The sequence below is a fragment of the Melanostigma gelatinosum genome (assembly GCF_949748355.1).
Source record: "Melanostigma gelatinosum genome assembly, chromosome: 22".
Lineage (NCBI taxonomy): Eukaryota > Metazoa > Chordata > Actinopteri > Perciformes > Zoarcidae > Melanostigma > Melanostigma gelatinosum.
The window spans coordinates 18,517,427-18,535,316 of NC_136655.1; the positions used below are offsets into that span (position 1 = coordinate 18,517,427).

Sequence of the window (17,890 nt, forward strand, 5' to 3'; positions counted from 1 at the left end):
TCACATAAAACCATTAAAAGCATCAAAACATAAGGCAAAAGAAAAGAAGATTTAAAAACAATTAAGAATATTCATTGCATTAAAACATTTTTAAAAAACAGTGTAAGAAATAAAATACAGTAGTAAAATGCAGAAATGCAGGAAATTGATTCATATATTAATTGAACGTGGTTCAATTAAAAGCAGCAGCAAACAGAAAAGTCTTCAATCTTGATTTAAATGAGCTGAGGGTCTCAGCAGACCTGCAGCTTTCTGGGACTTTGTTCCAGATATGTGGAGCAGAAAAACTGAACGCTGCTTCTCCATGTTTAGTTCTGACTCTGGGAACAGATAGTAGACCGGTCCCAGACGACCTGAGGGGTCGGGATGGTTCATAAGGTAGCAGCAGATCAGAGATGTATTTTGGCCCTAAACCATTCAGTGCTTTGTAAACCAACAGCAGGATTTTAAAGTCAATTCTTTGTTGGACAGGAAGCCAGTGCAAAGACCTCAGAACTGGAGTGATGTGATCCACCCTCCTGGTCTTAGTGAGGACTCGAGCTGCAGCGTTCTGAATCAGCTGCAGCTTTCTGACGGACTTTTTACAGAGACCTGTAAACACACCGTTACAGTAGTCCAGTCTGCTGAAGATAAATGCGTGGACAAGTTTTTCCAAATCCTGTTGAGACATAAATCCTCTAATCCTTGATATATTCTTCAGGTGATAGTAGGCTGATTTTGTAATTGTCTTGATATGGCTGTTCAGGTTGAGATCTGAATCCATAACTACACCTAGATTTCTGGCTTGGCTTGTGGGTTTTAATATCAGTGATTGAAGCTGAGCGGTGATTTTCAATTGTTCGTCCTTGGTACCAAAAACAATTACTTCTGTTTTATCTTTGTTTAATTGAAGAAAATTCTGGCACATCCAGTTGTTGATTTGTTCAATGCAGTTACCCAGCCCTTGTATGGGATTATAGTCCCCTGGTGACATAGTTATGTAGATTTGTGTGTCGTCTGCATAATTATGATAACACACTTTGTTGTTTTCCATAATCTGAGCTAGTGGAAGCATGTAGATGTTGAACAGAAGAGGCCCCAGTATTGAACCTTGGGGAACACCACATGTCATTTTAGTCAGCTCTGATGTGTAATCAGCTACAGACACAAAGTATTCTCGGTCCTTCAAGTAGGATTCAAACCAGTTAAGTGCTGTGCCAGAGAGTCCCACCCAGATTTTTAGTCTTTCTAGGAATATGGCATGGTCGACCGTGTCGAATGCAGCACTGAGATCCAGTAATACTAAGACTGAACTTCTGGCATTGTCTATGTTTAAGTGGATGTCGTTGAAAACCTTAACAAGAGCAGTTTCAGTGCTGTGGTGCTGTCGAAAGCCTGACTGGAAAACATCAAAGCAGTTATTTACGGCCAAGAACTTGGTCAGCTGTTGGAAAAATGCGTACTGCGTGTTGGAAAACTTTGTACAATGGAGCGATAGGTGTGGTTAATACTCAGATAGCTGATGTTTTACAGCATCCTGTATTTACATGTGATCTTTTCCTTAACACTCTTTAACACATTATGCATCACTAGCATGTAATAAAAAGTTCTTAATTCAATTCACAGCGTTTGCTGTTTCAAGTTGTGAAAGCAGACACATATAATACACTGTTAAGAAGTCAAGGTCATTTCACGTATTTCTGTGAGATCACTTTGCAAAGTGTGGTCTCAGGAAGAGAGCGGACGCAACTCCGGACTAGGATACACGGAGTGGCGGGGTGTGAGGCAGAGGGAGCGTTGGACCCAGCTCTGCCACCGGCTACCAGCCAGCTAATTAGCTAGCTTGCTAATTCCACCATGCTTTAATGCTACACTGGTTACAGGAGAATGAGCCTAACAAAGTCTTCTGGCAATAGCAATGTGCTTTCCATTGCTGTGACAAGACTGTTTTGATGAAGCATTTATTTGTTACATGTTATTAATTTACTCAGGCTCTCTGCGCTTCGTAACGTTACTACTCAACCGCTCGTTGTAGTCGTTACTGCAAAACCTCATCTCAGTGTGTTTGTGACTTGCCGTAAGATGGTTTAGTTTATACAGTTAAGTATAAGTTAGCCCGCTACAACGGTCGCAATAGCAATGATGCACATAAAAATGGCCGCCGCTCTGACCACCCTCTTACATGGATTTGAACATGAATTTCCGTTTTATTCCTCTCTATTTTTATGTACCAAACTAACACTATCGTAAAACTAAGCTGTATTTCTACTACTTTGTTAAGGGGTTAGAATACAATATAATATTACACTCGTACATATTTATTACTAGCTAATGATAAAACCATGATCATGATCACGATCATGATCAAATGACGATGCTTGTTCACGGCAAGTGGTATTCCATTTAAATCAGGGATGACGAGGTAAAAGGAGCACTCCCTTTACTGCTTCATAAGATAAAAAACTTCCTTAATGAAGAGCTTTTATGCTGTACAGCTTTCATTTCACTTCCATTTGTTACGCCTAGACCTTCGGGGTAGTGTTTGTTGCCACAGTCTGTTCCTGTTGTGTTTGTCACTCACCTTGTCTCTCGTTTCAGACACCCCCCCTCTCTCGTGTGCCGTCCTCCTGGGTGATTACAAGCCCGCCCTCATTGCTTCCACCTGGGCCTCGTTCCCCTGTGTATTTAGTCTGTGTTTCCTCCTTGTCCTGTGCCAGTTTGTCTCGGAGATGTTTGAGGATTGTATCCGCGATATTTCCCTGTGTGCCTCTCCTGTGTACCGAACCTAATCGAAGTAAAGAACTTGTACGTGGAACCTATCTACCTCGCCTTGAGTCTGCTTTTGAGTCCTGCTCCCTGTGGGCCCCAGACCCCCCTAACACCATTGGTGGTATATGAAATGTGCACTTTGGTTGTCAGAATAGTTAATAGTTAATAATAAAAGTTATGTAGCCCAAGCAGAGAACACTCTGATGACATCATCAGGGTTATTTTCTCGGACTTAAGAAAACTCCTCCAGAGCTACAGACGATACTATGCAACTGTTTTCACAGATTGTGTAGTACTCTCCATGACAAACTGAACTCTACGTCTAAAAACTAGTGCCACTTTAAGCTTTGGGCTTGTCAAATGTTTCTGTCTCTTCCGTTTTCTCTGTCTTTCCCTGTTGGACAACAAGTCCCAAATGCCTCGCTTTCACTCTCAAATAGTGGCAGTAGACAATTAGATAGTGTATGTTTTTCTCAGTCTGCAACATCCTGCTCACGCCAGCAGGACAGTCCAGGACACTCTGTGTGCTGAAGTTGCAAGTTGTTCTTGTCCTCTGAAATTTTCTTTTTGGCAGTTGTTTGTAGTGAGAGTACATTCTGTCCTGTCTGATAAGAAAGGAATATGGCTCACATGCACAGGGTAAATACTATTTGATGATCCACAAATGCACAAATTGAGTTGTTACATCAGGCCTGCAAACTCCAGTGTGCTGACAGTTCTGAGAACAGGGCCTAACCTCTCTTTGGGGCGCATCGCTTTCACTGCTGCCGCTGGGTCAAACAAAGCTCAAGTCTGAATTTGAAAGATATTTATATGTGTTAACATTTTAAGTTTACTAATTTGGCACACAGTGAACGCACACGCCCACACGGTCCACCACTCACACATTTTTTCCTTCAGTCTCTTATTTAATCAATGGAAATAATAAATTCATGCCAAGTGGAAAGTGGCTGACCTTGGTGTAATCTACAGCAGATCATTGAGCAGCATTCCATCAGATATCAATCGCTGCGCTGTCATCCATCACTGACCCGATCAAAGCCTGCAATCAGATCACACCGGTTTATTATAGTCATTTGTATGTGCCGGGGGTTTTACCCAGGGGTTACTGTTTCAATGAGTAAGAAAACAAAGCACCCATCCACAGTCGAAAATACACACATGGGCACAAATATACACATGTGTTCGCACATCTCCCATGCACCCGGCCTGAACTGTGCATGGACCTGGCAAACAATATGTGCAGGCATTACTTCCACTTCATTCTGGGTAGACACTTCAATAAGACTGCACTGAACCCCCCCCCCCCCACACACACACACACACACACACACACTCAGTTTCTGCTCTCTAGTTAATTAGTTGGGTCAGTTTTGCCTTGAACTTGAAGGAAGACTTTCCCTTTTTTCCATTCAAAAAGCAGAAACCTAAAAGGTCGGTCTGGTTTTAAGAGGACTCACGGATTGACCTGTGATGCATTGAACGTTCATGGGGAGAATCTGATCATCAGGGTGTCAGTGTGTCTTATCACACCCTGGATATATGAATCTTGGAATACAACTCTTGGATTTTGTTTTTTCCTCAAACAACCTCGGGTGCTGCGGACAATTTTTACCCTTGAGGTGCAAGAGCGCCTCAGCCGACCTTTAGCAGTGTTTCCATCCTGAACAGCTACTTGATTTCCACTTCATAACAATGACCTGCCCTCTCCTGTCCTGATCCTGTCCCCGTCCACATCCTCCCTGTCCTGCCCATCGGTACAATATCTTCCTAATGCTCTTCGGGGGTGGAAAGTCTCCACTGAACGTGGCAGGTTACAGATATCAGTAAGGACAATGGTCAAGGATAAGCCAGGCATCCAATCACTGCACAAAACGGGGACTTCATCATAATTGCTGTTAATAATTACAGTTGTGATAAGCGGCAGAGGTGGCATTTATTGATGGCTAAGCAGTCAGAGGTCCCAGTTGATCTCCAGGAGCTGCAGGAGGAAGAATAGAGGAGTGGAGAGTCTGCATTGGAGACAGTTTAGGACACCGTCAGGTATGTGGGACATACTGCTGTACTTGTAGAAAGAAAAATGCTACAAAATCCTTGAAATCAGAGGATCTTTAAAAGGAACCAGAATTCCAGAGGTGCTGGTGTACTCCGGGCTCCGGTTGATCTCGGCGGATCCGGTGCTCTTGTTTCTAGAGCTCAAACAGAGCCTGACACCCACCCCCCACCACCCATCCACCCTTCCCACAGGACGGTGCAGGTCCCGACCTGGCTCATGTGCCCTGCCTCCATTTGAGGAGCCTGGACCTTTGTTGTTTTCTGTTAACATTGTTAGTTAAGTAAGTGATGTTCAAAGGCAACACAGGACGGTCTTCCTAACCCTAATGTGATTATTGGATCTCAGAGCCACATAGAGGGAAGCAGCGGTGCTCAGAGGGCAGCAGAGGCGAGAAGATGCGACGGGGAGCTCAGCAGTACGTGGTGGCCAGGCCGCTGTACTCGGAGGAGTCCTTCGCAGAGCACCACGAGATGGTCTACAGGCACCGCAAGACCATGATGGACCACTTTAAGCAGTACTTCACGTAAGGGCGATGCTTTTTGATTTGTCATCGCTGCATAATTTAACACTTGAAGTCTTGCCTTTATGGAGTTTAAGATGATGAACTTAACAGCATAAGTGGGAGACGTTAAAGGGTTTAATCAGTCTGTTCTTGGTTCTTGAGTGGTACTTCTTCTTCTACTTTTCCCACAGTATTAAAACCTACGTTTACTTTAACTTTTGGCTCAATTTCAACTGTTTGAATTAAGGTCAAATTACGATGGTTGATGGTTGATTTTGAAAAGTGAAATCAAACTTTTGCTCCACTTACTTTAATAGAAAAATGACGAGCACAGCACAATGCACAAGTATATAACACGTAAGAGATGTTATTTATTTTTGTAAAGTGAAGAACCAAAGGATCCTGCACATTGTTGATCACCTGTACTCATTCTGGTCAAACTCCTAGAGACGAGGACGAGGAGCGTGAAACCTTGCTAGAAATTGTTTGGGAAAATTTCAAATGACTTGTGAGATTCTTGAGAGAAGTTGTCCAGCAAGGTAAGTATGCTAACAATGTATTTCTTTAGTTTGTCATAGTCGCATAGTCTGACCCCGTTCTCTTTATTGAAGATCTTCAGTCTGTTTTTGTCAAAGATTTCAGCAGGCGGACAAACCTGGAGCTGTAGAGGCGGTGAGGGTTCAACCCACTATCTATTTAACATGGATTTTCTATTTCTTTCTGCTATTGTGCCGTTGCACAGATGTGACGCCAAACGAGCCAAGAACGCGGCTCTGTCTCTCCTGCCGGTCATTGGCTGGATAAAGATCTACCGGATCAAAGAGTGGCTGCTCAGTGACATCGTGTCCGGCGTCAGCACCGGACTGGTGGCTGTCCTGCAAGGTGAGCGTTCGCTGCCTGCAAAGTGTTTCACTTCAAAGCGTCTGAGTGCAAAGTGGAGATTTCCGTCCTTCAAACATATCTTAACAGCTCAAATACAATTCTCTATTCTCACATCACTGGCATATATGGAAAACAACAGGTAGAAAGTCACACTGGACAATACCTGAGTCTATATCTAATATATATAAATCTGATACCAGTAATCACATTTTGACACAACTTGGATGGGTGATGCATCTCAGCACAGTGTCTAAAAGTCCTAAATTATTAGCACGTCATATCTCTGCAGCTGTCCACAGACCAGTAGTTAACAGTGACAAGGACTGTGATGTCAGCAGTCCTTCGACACTGGAAGGAGAGCAGAGAAATGATGCACGTTATGCTGGAAACACACGCCGACCGGCCTGATAGAGAAATGAAGATGAAAGGTTTTTTTTATCACAGGGCCTCATTCTCACTGCATGACCTAACCAAAGGGAGGAGACAAATGCATCTTCAATCGCAGAGCGTTGGTATCGGCAGAAGAAAAAAAACAAAACTCTGTGTGTGAACATTCCAAGGGAGGGGAGATCTGTAGAATCTCGTTACTGATTTGCCTGGTGAGGCTTCCCACATCATTCATGGGGGACAACTTGTTTTAATAGAAGAGGACAATTCTTTTTTTCTTTTTACTTCTGCCCAGAATCAGCAGCTGTAAATGTCACCTTATGAAATGAGAGGTAATTAAAAGAATATATGGTAACATTTTTATATTGTATGTATGTTTAAAAAATCTTTGAAATTGTTTGGCTTCAGCCTACATTATTCTGATTTCCCTCCTTATCATTTACTCTTGTGTCTAATCTTATAATATATGATAACCATCTCTCTGGTTAGCTTATTAAACAAACAAAGCTTTTATTTGTTTTTATATATATATATCTCTATATATAAATATAGTAAGTCAGTATATATAGCTTGTAGCCAATTACCTTTAGTTCAGGTTAAGGTTATTTATCATTTATCTAGGCAATGGTCATTTTAATAGTAATTCATTTTACAATAGGTGCTTTATGCATATTCATAAAATGTGATAACACGAATAAACTTCTTCTATAAATGTACTGTGATTTTTTTTCTTTTAATGATATCTTCTTCACTGCACACATAACCAAAAGCAAAAGTCTGAAACGTTCTATTTTTACAGGGGCGATATATTTGAAAGAGATCAACCTTTTTTCGTTTTAATTTTCACCTCAGTTTTGTAGGTACTGAAACTATAAGTCTATGGAAACCGTAGCTAACAGTCAGCGACGTCAAGTGAATGTGTGTTCTATGTGCATGTCTTTGTGTTCCAGGTCTGGCCTACTGTCTGCTGGCCTCTCTGCCTCCCTGGTACGGACTCTTCTCCGCCTTCTTCCCTGTCATCGTTTACTTTTTCCTGGGCACCTCCCGACACATCTCAGTGGGTAAGGCCACTATGTGTGTGTGTGTGTGTGTGTGTGTGTGTGTGTGTGTATTCCCGGCCATAGCTGCTCTCTAAAGGCTACAGCTCTGCTAATCTGCTATTCTGTCTCTCTCTCTCTCTCGCTCTCTCTCTCTCTCTCTCTCTCTGTCTCTGTCTCTCTCTCTCTCTCTCTCTCTCTCTCTCTCTCTCTCTCTCTCTCTCTCTCTCTCTCTCTCTCTCTCTCTCCAGGTCCGTTCCCAGTCTTGTGTCTGATGATTGGCTCAGTGGTCACCAGGATGGTCCCGGACGAGGGTCCGCCCCTCAACATCACAGGCTTTGAAGGCCTCACCAGAGATGAACAGAGAGTCTTGGTGGCTTCTTCTGTGAGCTTCCTCGCCGGTATCATGCAGGTGAAACACACTTTATCTGGGTCTGAGTCTCCTCCCAGATCGGTTGCGAACCCTCTGACCTCTGAAGTCACAATGTTTTTTTCACATACCACCACATCATCACCCCCACCTCTCTGTCTCCTCCAGCTGGGGATGGGCGTTCTGCAGGTGGGCTTCGTTGTCATGTACCTGTCCGACACTCTGGTGTCCGGCTTCACCACGGCAGCTGCGGTCCACATCCTGGTGTCCCAGCTAAAGTTTGTTTTAGGGCTGACCGTCCCAGGCATCAGTGGTCCACTCTCGCTTGTATATGTGAGTATGGAGCAGCCTCCTCGCTGTTCATCACTGTCTGCATTCATCTGTTAGACTTTTAGTTTTTTTGGGTGTCTTTCAGACCCTGGAGATCATCTTCAATACGATCACCTCCACCAACGTGTGTGACGTGGTGATCTCCCTGGTGATCATGGTGGTGGTGTTCGTTGTGAAGGAGCTGAACGACCGATTCAAATCCAAGCTGCCGGTGCCCATCCCCATAGAGGTTATCATGGTGAGCTACACTGAGCTACACTGGGCAACATGATCCTTTTATATATATGTCTCAATAGCCTGAAGAGTGCCGTCTGTAACACTCATTAATCGGATGAGATAATTTATGACACTTAAAAGAGAAAGCGTTCATGTCAGTTCAAGGAAACAGTTCAGATCAGCGGGAGTTAATGGAGGTCTCTCATTTTGCCATGAATCCAATGGGTCGGGCCCTGACGACTCGTGTCTTCTCTCCTCTAGACTGTCATTGCATGTGGAGTTTCATACGCATTTGACTTCAAGACAAGATACTGCATCGATGTTGTCGGCCATATTCCAAAAGGGTGAGACATTTCAGCTAAAAGCGAGGGATTTTGTATGTTATGTGCACAGCAATGCCATCAGGGATAATTAAGCTTGAAGGCCGAGCACCCTCTAGACCAGGGGTCTAAAACTCATCTCCACTCCGGGCCACATCAGCATCACGGTCGCCTCAAAGGGCCGGTTGTAACTGTAAGACTGTGTAAATGTAACGACTCGTAACATATTGTTAAATAACTCTCTGCATTTGATTATTGTTTATTCAAGTGTAAAAATATTGTACATGCAGTTATATAAATGAAAAAATATATTTAAGCACATTTCTATTATTATAACTTAAATCCTTTTAATTTAGGGTTCAGAAACCCACATTACTCTATCAAAGATAAAACTATGAAAGAAAATATCAAAGACAAATATCAAACACAAGTTATAACAATAACTTTGTTCAAAGCTTAAAATCCTTTCAAGGGTGCGTTTGCACAATCACATGAAGTATTTCATGTGTTTTAAAGCCACGTTTAAAGTCTTCAATGTACTCACAATACATTTCCATGTCAAATGTACAGCAGCCAAAGAGCTGCTTCTATGACTGTTTAAGTATCTCATCATTTTGACTTTCTGTCTCATAACTTCGACTTGCTATCTCATAATTTCGACTTCGGGATATTTTTGTTATCAAGTCTAATTTTAATTTTAATTTTTTTATTTTTTGCTGGCGGATTCGCGGGCCACATAAAATGGCGTGGCTGGCCGGATTCGGCCCGCGGGCCTTGAGTTTGAGAGCCCTGCTCTAGCCCAGGGATTCCCAAAGTGGAGCTGCCTCTAGGGGGTGCGCGAGAGGAAAAATGTAATGGCGGTGCAGTCCTGTCTCCTAAAAATTACGTTCCCCCAAAACTAAAATGCATTCTCAATTACGTTTTACCACGAACGTATTTTCTCCCTGATTACGTTTGTGTTTGACGTACAAATACGCTTCTCATCAACATATCTTTGCTGTACTCTAGTCTTTATTATTTTTCTATGATCTGCCTCGCCTCTACCCCGCCACCCACGAGTTATTGACCCGCGGCCTGTTCCGAGGGCTGACAGACCTGACGATCGGGTGCCTCACGGCGGGGGCGGCTGGAGACCTCGCGTCCCGGCGCCAACGAGTGAGCGCCCGCCACTCGGAACCATGAAACCAAGTCCCGGATTTCACCCGGGGGACATTCTGGAGGTATTGTGACCGGGTGATGTGCCTCGTTGCTGGGGAGGTATGAGCCGAGAGTGGCGGGGTGTTATGGAGGTTTATATTACAACTCGGTGTTGTTCCCGTGCGTGGATGAGCGCATTTCTGCCGGAGACAGGCGGCGTGTTGTGGTAGTATTCTGACCACGTAATAGGGAGAAGGAGAGGCGGTGGTGGAGAGGGGCAAAAATGTGAAAGAGATGGTGGAATGTATGATTGGAGAGAGAGAAGCGAAAAAGTTGGACGTGATCCCGGTGTCCAACAACACTGTCGCGCGCATCGATGCTTTGTCCGAAGACATCCTGGCTACATTGGTCGGTCGCGTGAAGAAGAGTGAGTTTTACTCTCTGCAAGTAGACGAGCCTACAGATGTGGCCAATCTGGCCAATCGTCCGTTACCTTCGTAACGTTACGTCCGTTACCTTTTCGAAGGCACGAAAACAAACGCCACGCGCGAGCAAACTGTTCGTCCGATTTTTATGCGGCTCTGTTGCGGGGTTGGGGGTGCGTGAAGCCGGTCGGGATGTAGAAGGGGGTGCGTGGCCTAAAAAGTTTGGGAACCGCTGCTCTAGCCAATAGGACTACACCCAGACCGAAATGTTGGACTTGCCATCGGTGCTCCTGCTGTTATCCATCATGCCAAATGATATCGAACTTTTTTCACTTTTTATATTTTTGGTGCCGCAGCTGCAGCCATGTCAATGACACACATAGAAAAATTACATTTCAGGTTTTAAAACGTAATTTTTTTAACTGATGCTCCATTCACCTCCAATTCTTTTGAGGTGCAGGGATACATTTCAGACTTTTGTACTGCAATTTCAAAATCTAGACAAATAATAAGAAAACAAACTACTAGAAGTTAGTTACTGTGTTTTAAGCGTCTCAGTTCCCTATTCATTTTACTTGAGCGATACATGAAAAATTCTCTCTCAAACAGCCGTTGGGGCTCAACTGCTTCAGGAAAACATTTAGAAACACATTTGTTTCTGGGTCTCTCACTATCTGTCAGACCCGACTTATTCATGGACTATGACAGTGCGAAGATAATGAGGGCGTAAAAAAACAGCAATAGACATGTATCAGTATTTGTGTGACACGTGTGTGAACTTTGTTATCTGAGGTGGAATTGAAATTGAAGTTTTTTCGTTGACTACGAGAGAAACATTTTAGCACAACAGACTTACATCTGTTCGCAGGTACGAGCCTCCAATGGCACCAAACCTGCACATCTTCCAGGAGACAGCGGTGGAGGCGTTTCCCATGGCCATAGTGGGTTTCGCTGTTGCCTTCTCTGTGGCAAAAGTCTATTCTGTGAAACACGATTACACCATAGACGGAAACCAGGTATGCGATAACGCTAAAATCTGCCACGCAAAAGTAAGAGCGTAAAGTAAAAATGTTAAATCAGGATTCAAATGAAAAGTCAGATTTTCTGTAGGAGCTGATAGCTTTTGGAGTCAGCAACATCTTTGGCGCTTCCTTCAAGTCTTTTGCTGCGAGTACAGCCCTCTCCAGGAGCGCAGTGCAGGAGAGCACAGGTGGTAAGACTCAGGTACCTTCAAATGCTTATTTACCTTAATCTAAACTGTCATTTATCCTGACCCCAACCTCACTGTTGACCCTTGACCCTAATCGCAACTTTTACCCTTTGCCTGGCGATAACCGTAGGCCTGTGCACAAACGATGTTAACCCTATCAACCCCGAACATAAACCAAAAACATCTTCCCCCAGACAAGTTTTATTTAGATCTGAGAGAAAATCCAGTGAGTTTGAGCCAAGTTGAAGTTTTATTGCATTACCAGCGTAGAAAGTATCTATAGTACATTTACTCACGTGCAGTACATAGTAGAATAGACAGGCAGTGAGACAATTGATACCACTCCCATGTTAGATATGTCACGTTAGCTAGACCTAGCAGCTGATTAGCTTAGCTTAGCACAAAGACTGGAAACAGGAACCAGCGCGATGCTAATTTATGGGTTGGCCTACAAAAACACGTCATCCCTTAAACTCTATGACAACTTTATTTTGCTAAAATAAATTTTACTTAACCGGACCAATCAAACTGGGACCAACATGTTGCAGCACAGGGAACCAAGCATCTGTAGTTTCACAGACCTGCTCTGTCCTTTTTCAGGTGGCTGGTTTACTGTCAGCTCTCATAGTGATGATCGTCACACTGGCCATTGGATTCCTACTGGAGCCGCTCCCAAAGGTAAACCTCAGATATTCTACCAACATCCAAGTGGAGTCTTTGGAGTCTGGACTGGCTGAAATCTGATCTTTGACCCCTTGTTGCACCAGTCTGTGCTGGGTGCTGTGGTCATCGTCAACCTGAAGGGCATGTTGATGCAGGTCAGAGACATCCCGTACCTGTGGAGGAGGGACAAACCAGACTGTGTACGTTCTCACACACTGACTCACAAAGACAGTTTTAAAAGCCAAACATCTTTGCATTTGAATGTTCATTATAGTCTTTTTGTGCTACTGTGAATAAAAACAAAAATATGCTATATTGCCATTTGTTACCATCATCTACATCCAGGTGGTGTGGTTAGCTACCTGTATTGCAGCCATTTTGCTGGGGCTGGACCTGGGATTGGCTGCAGGCCTCGGTGTGGAGCTGATCAGTGTGGTCCTGAGGGCTCAGTTGTAAGTATGATAAATGGAATGTGTGAACTGTTTCCTCAGCAGTTGATATCTTTTCTTCTTTTTTTCCCAGCCCTCGCTGCAGTGTGCTGGCCAACATCAAAGGAACTGATATCTACAAAGACAGAAAAGATTATGTTGATGTAAGTGTGTGTGTGTGTGTGTGTGTGTGTGTGTGTGTGTGTGTGTGTGTGTGTGTGTGTGTGTGTGTGTGTGTGTGTGTGTGTGTGTGTGTGTGTGTGTGTGTGTGTGTGTGTGTGTGTGTGTGTGTGTTCTGTCATATCAGGTGTCTTCTGTAAGTAATGTTTAAGGAATAGTTTAATATTTTAGTATTCGCTTTCTGGGAGCGAGTTAGATGAGAACAATGATACCATTTCCATACCGGCAACATATAAGGCTGTTAGTTAGCGAAGCTAAAATACAAGATGTATTATGTGTTCATTCGGTTTTTCTGTTTGTTTTACAGTCTGATGAACTTTTTCTTAATATTGTATCCAGTCTTTGTGCAATGCTAAGCTAGCCAGCTACTGGTTCTAGCTACATATTTATTGGACAAATAGAGTGTCGGATTTAGAGGGTTTATACATTTTTATTTCATTCATTTTTTTCATTAATTTGGAATGAGCAAGAGGAGGTCATACAAATGTCTTGTCGTTTTTCTGGGAACCAGAGAGTCGATAAGAATCATCCCTGTGCATTTTAAAGTCAAGAGACTTTAGGTTTGGCTCATAATTTGGGTATAAAGGTCATTACTCTCTCCAGATATATGAGCCTGAGGGAGTGAAGATCTTCAGGATACCATCACCAATCTTCTTTGCCAACATTGAGTTCTTCAGGAGCAAGGTGGTGGAAGCTGTGAGTACAAAAGCGACAACTGAACTTTTTTTAATGTGGTTTTATCTCTATGTCTGCAAGCAAGTTTTCTAAGCTTTTTCTCACTACTTTTTAAAGGGCCTTTAATCTTCACTTTAACTGAGAGGAGCTGGTCTCCCTTTTTTAATCACACCTTTTTAATAGAACACCCAGCCCTGCGAAAGAAATCCGCCCAAGAATTAAAGAGAGACTGTAGGGGAAGGAACGAAAATGGAAAAAAACATTTTATGAGATGTGGAAAGATTTCATAGAGATTTAGCAAAAGCAGTTAAAGAAGGAAAAACTTGCTTCTTCTCAAACTTCATTTCAGCAAACGGTTTTAGAGCTTCAATCCAATGATCTCCTTTTAGAAGCCGACAGGTGGAGAGCTCGATTTTAATTTGTTTAGACCCAAGTGCAGCCTTTGACACAGGAGCCATTCTAATCAACCGTCTTAAAGCCTGGGTTGGTATCGCTGTCACAAATAACAACTCATGTCCAAAATGCTGAACTTAGCCAATTCAGTTTGCAACACACCATCTCATTCACACCAATGTGTTCCCAGGTTGGATTCAACCCGCTCAGAGTGTTGAGAAAGAGGAACAAAGCAGTGAGGATGATCCGGAGACTTCTGAAGAAGGGAGACCTTCAGTGGACATCGGTGAGTAATGACTTTGACCTTGTTCAGTGACAGCAGCTAAACACTTTCACTCTTTTCCATGCTGTTGTTGTTGTCCCTTCCTGTTCTGGTTTGACATTGATTCAAATCAGCAGTGTAGAAAAACAAAAGATATATATATGTGCATTGACATATTGATGCCGAAACTCTTTGGTTCAAAAGATTTGGAGAGCGATAGCATTTGCTCAGCAGATGGGGCAAAGTTCACCTCCACTTATCTCAGACACAAGTAAATGTGTGAACGTGATACGATGTGCAGGCGGTTTACGACTAGTGACAGCGTTTACAACATGCAGGTTATGATTGCATCTGTGGGAGTATAAAAGCTGAGTCGATAGAATATTTCAAAGTACAGTTATATACCCCAATAAGTACAATCCCCCCCCCATCATTCCTTTGTCTTTCACCCATCGTGTAATGAGATGTGTGAACCAAAGACAAGAGAGAAAGTGTTCGAACAGCATTTCATTCCATTACAGAAAGGCTTCCTGAACACCTCAAGTCAACCCATCAAGGAGTCAGAGGATAAGTGCGACCTGGAGGAGTTGGACCTGCCCACTGACTTCAAGGACCTTCCGGCCCGGATCGACTGGAGCGCCGAGCTTCCCTCCAACATCGTTGTTCCCAGAGTGGACGTCCACAGCCTGGTCCTGGACTTTGCCGCCGTCTCCTTTCTGGACATCTCCGCTCTGAAGGGACTGAAAACGGTGAGACATTCGATCACGGCAGCAACAGAAGCAGTTACTTTGCACATTTGGCTGTTCTTTTCTTAAACCATGATTTATTTAGTTTTCTATTATTTTCTATCTTTTTTGATTATGTTTATTTTCATTTAATCTATTATATTATTTACTCTACTATAATTATTTTCATTTATTCTAATTTGGTTTATTGTTCAACAGATGCTGAAAGAGCTGATCCGGGTTGAAGTTGAGGTTTACATTGTGGCTTGTGATCGTGAGTATAAAACTACAGTATTTAAAGTTAAAAACTGCTTTTGTCACTTCCAACATACACAAACAAATATAAATTTAAATTGAAACGTGTAAATTATGTAAAGAAAAGCATGCGTAACTCCAAGTGCATTTGACGAACCTCCTGCTGTAGCTTACATCCTGGAGAAACTGCATGACTGTTGCTTCTTTGACGATGAAGTTCAGTCGTCAATGTTCTACCTGACTCTGCACGACGCCATGCTGCACATCCTGGAGAAACATCCAGGGTCCACAGAGAAGAAATCGGACTTTGACAGGGTATTCACTTCGAGAAAGAAAGCATTATACAATAATATGAATGCACGGAGGAGCCTTTAGGGCTGTGGATATGCACAGAATAATAAACGCTTTATGATGCTCTGCAGATTATAACAACGGTCACAGTTCATCACCCTGGAGGCAGCTTGAGGAGCAGAGACAGAAATGTACGTATGATATGCTATACTGCGTGCAATTTGCAATTTTAAAATGTATTTCGATTATATTTACTTTGTTTAATCTAATTTGGTTTATTTTTGTGGGACAAGCCTATTTGATCAACAGGCAAAAACTACAAAATGCACCAGACTTGGACATCTTTATATCCAGACTTATTCTCTTTTTAAAGTGGCAATAGACAAGTTTTCAACTACACCCGTCCCCCTTCTTCCCCAAATTTTATCATGGACGTAGTATTACAATTTACTCCAGTTGTTCCAGTGCCATTTGCGCTACCTGTACCTGACTGGAAAAACCAAAGCGCTTCCTCCTTGTTGTTGTGCGATGGCTGGTAGGGAACCAAACTAAATGGTGGAAAGGAGGGGTCATAACAATTGCAAAGTGACTCTAAGGAGCAACTCCACCTGGTCGTCCATCCACACACGAGTCAATTTTAGTTTTCGCCATGGCGCCAAATATCAAGTTTGTACAAAAAAAAGAAACAATTAGCTGTTGCTTTACTTCTTATAGGGTATAGGACGTATCGTTGACGTAGCCTTTATCGCCACCTACAGGCCCGGAGAGTCGTTTTTGTGTTCTTGTGTGGACGGAGATCTTTTGTAAAACCAAAGTTGTGTGAACAGAATTTTATTTTAAAACATAGAGGAAAAAACTCAGTTAAAAACAATATCTGGACCGGACAGGACCTAAATGTGCCACTTTAAGCTGTGATGGAACACATGTTCAATAACTCTGAGTGCCTTCTTCACCCACAGGCTGCAGATCCAGAAACCAGGTTCTAACTTCTGAATGAGATGACGAGGATTTCTGAAAAGAAAACACCAAAACCAAAGACCAAAAAAACCCACAGACAAAAAGAGTTGTTTTACAGATTATGCTGTTGGCTGCAATACACTGATGTAGCGAATAATGCGATGCTGTTTTTATACATTTGCTGATCTAAGTTTACATATACAGTATCTACTGTAATGTAAAAAGAAATTCCATGGTATTGATGTTTTTATACTGTATGTATAATTATACTGTATACAGTGGATTTGTAGGAAATGTAGATGCAATATATTTGACATGTTGTATAGTTATATTTTATGATATTGAGAATAAATACCGGCACACTGTTCTCTAAAGTAATGTGAAAAAGATGAATGTGCGTGTCTGAGAGACATAAATATTTCATCACCTAAATGATGGCCTTCAATGTTTCTGTGTATTTGTATTTATAAGTTTACTGTGTTGCACTGGTTTCTTGATTAACGTCTAACCTCGTTTGAGAATCTGGGAACATGCACCACTAAAGCCTCAATATCAGCGGACATGATAAGGGCCTTAAAGCCCCTGAAAGCTTAGTTTGACGTATTTCTCTATGATATCATATGTTGATAACTAAATAGCAAGTCAGATTAAAATTTGGGGAAATGTACGTAGTGTTTACATAAAAGGCAGTAACTTAGTATCTAATATCAATGTTATAGAGAAATACTGACAAACCAAGTTTCCTGGAGCTTCAATGGGATTCCTGCTTTACTACGTGATGTTGAAGCTACGTCATAACAACGATCTCTATCAAAAATCTGTTCTTTTTTAAACTTGTTTTTCAGTTATCCTTTTGTTCTGCTGTTTAATCAGAGTACCACAGAGGAAACTTGAGCCGATAATAATATCGTAATATCTCCTGTCTGTGTCCTGCTTGAGCTAAGGTAAAGGTTGCTGTACCCCTTGATGAAGAAGGTTTTGATTGTGGATTGATCACAGACATTTCAAAATCTGAAAGTTATAAAATAGAAATGATATGGCACCCACTAATATCCTCTTTGGCCCGACACCTTATGATAAAACTTGGTGTGATAAAGTCAACCTTGATTTGACACTGCTGTGACGTCACCACCGGTGGACTCCACGTGTTTGACAAATGTTGCCATGCCGAAAGAAATGGCGATGTTCAATAGATATTCTTAAATTGCCTGCTGCACCATTAAGACCAATACTGTTGCAACTGTTGCAAATTCACCCAAGTATCTCCGCGTTTCTTAATCTCATTGCTTCAGTTTTTCGACGAACTTCAGGAAACCAACCTGCCGTGTCCCTTTCCCTTTAAACTCACACTGACTATGGAGCGAGTTTTCCTAAACTGAATTTTCAGTCTTAGATTATGTAAAAGGAAAATTTCTAAAAGAAAATGAACATTTCAAACTGA

The 17,890-nt window shown here is 42.4% G+C and overlaps 1 protein-coding gene across 1 annotated transcript; it reads left to right on the plus strand.

Moving 5' to 3' along the window:
* Positions 1 to 5,199: 5,199 nt before the first annotated feature.
* LOC306796140 (chloride anion exchanger-like) lies at positions 5,200 to 16,478 on the plus strand (the record flags this gene model as incomplete). The annotated part of the gene is made up of 20 exons (XM_079294916.1): positions 5,200 to 5,327; positions 6,049 to 6,188; positions 7,526 to 7,636; positions 7,864 to 8,024; positions 8,151 to 8,315; positions 8,398 to 8,550; positions 8,790 to 8,872; positions 11,279 to 11,426; positions 11,521 to 11,634; positions 12,221 to 12,298; positions 12,388 to 12,483; positions 12,629 to 12,735; positions 12,806 to 12,875; positions 13,495 to 13,587; positions 14,150 to 14,245; positions 14,743 to 14,970; positions 15,166 to 15,220; positions 15,371 to 15,516; positions 15,624 to 15,683; positions 16,452 to 16,478. The coding sequence occupies 20 exons, from the start codon at positions 5,200 to 5,202 to the stop codon at positions 16,476 to 16,478; spliced, it is 2,259 nt and encodes a 752-aa protein (XP_079151042.1).
* Between the last annotated feature and the right edge of the window lie 1,412 nt (positions 16,479 to 17,890).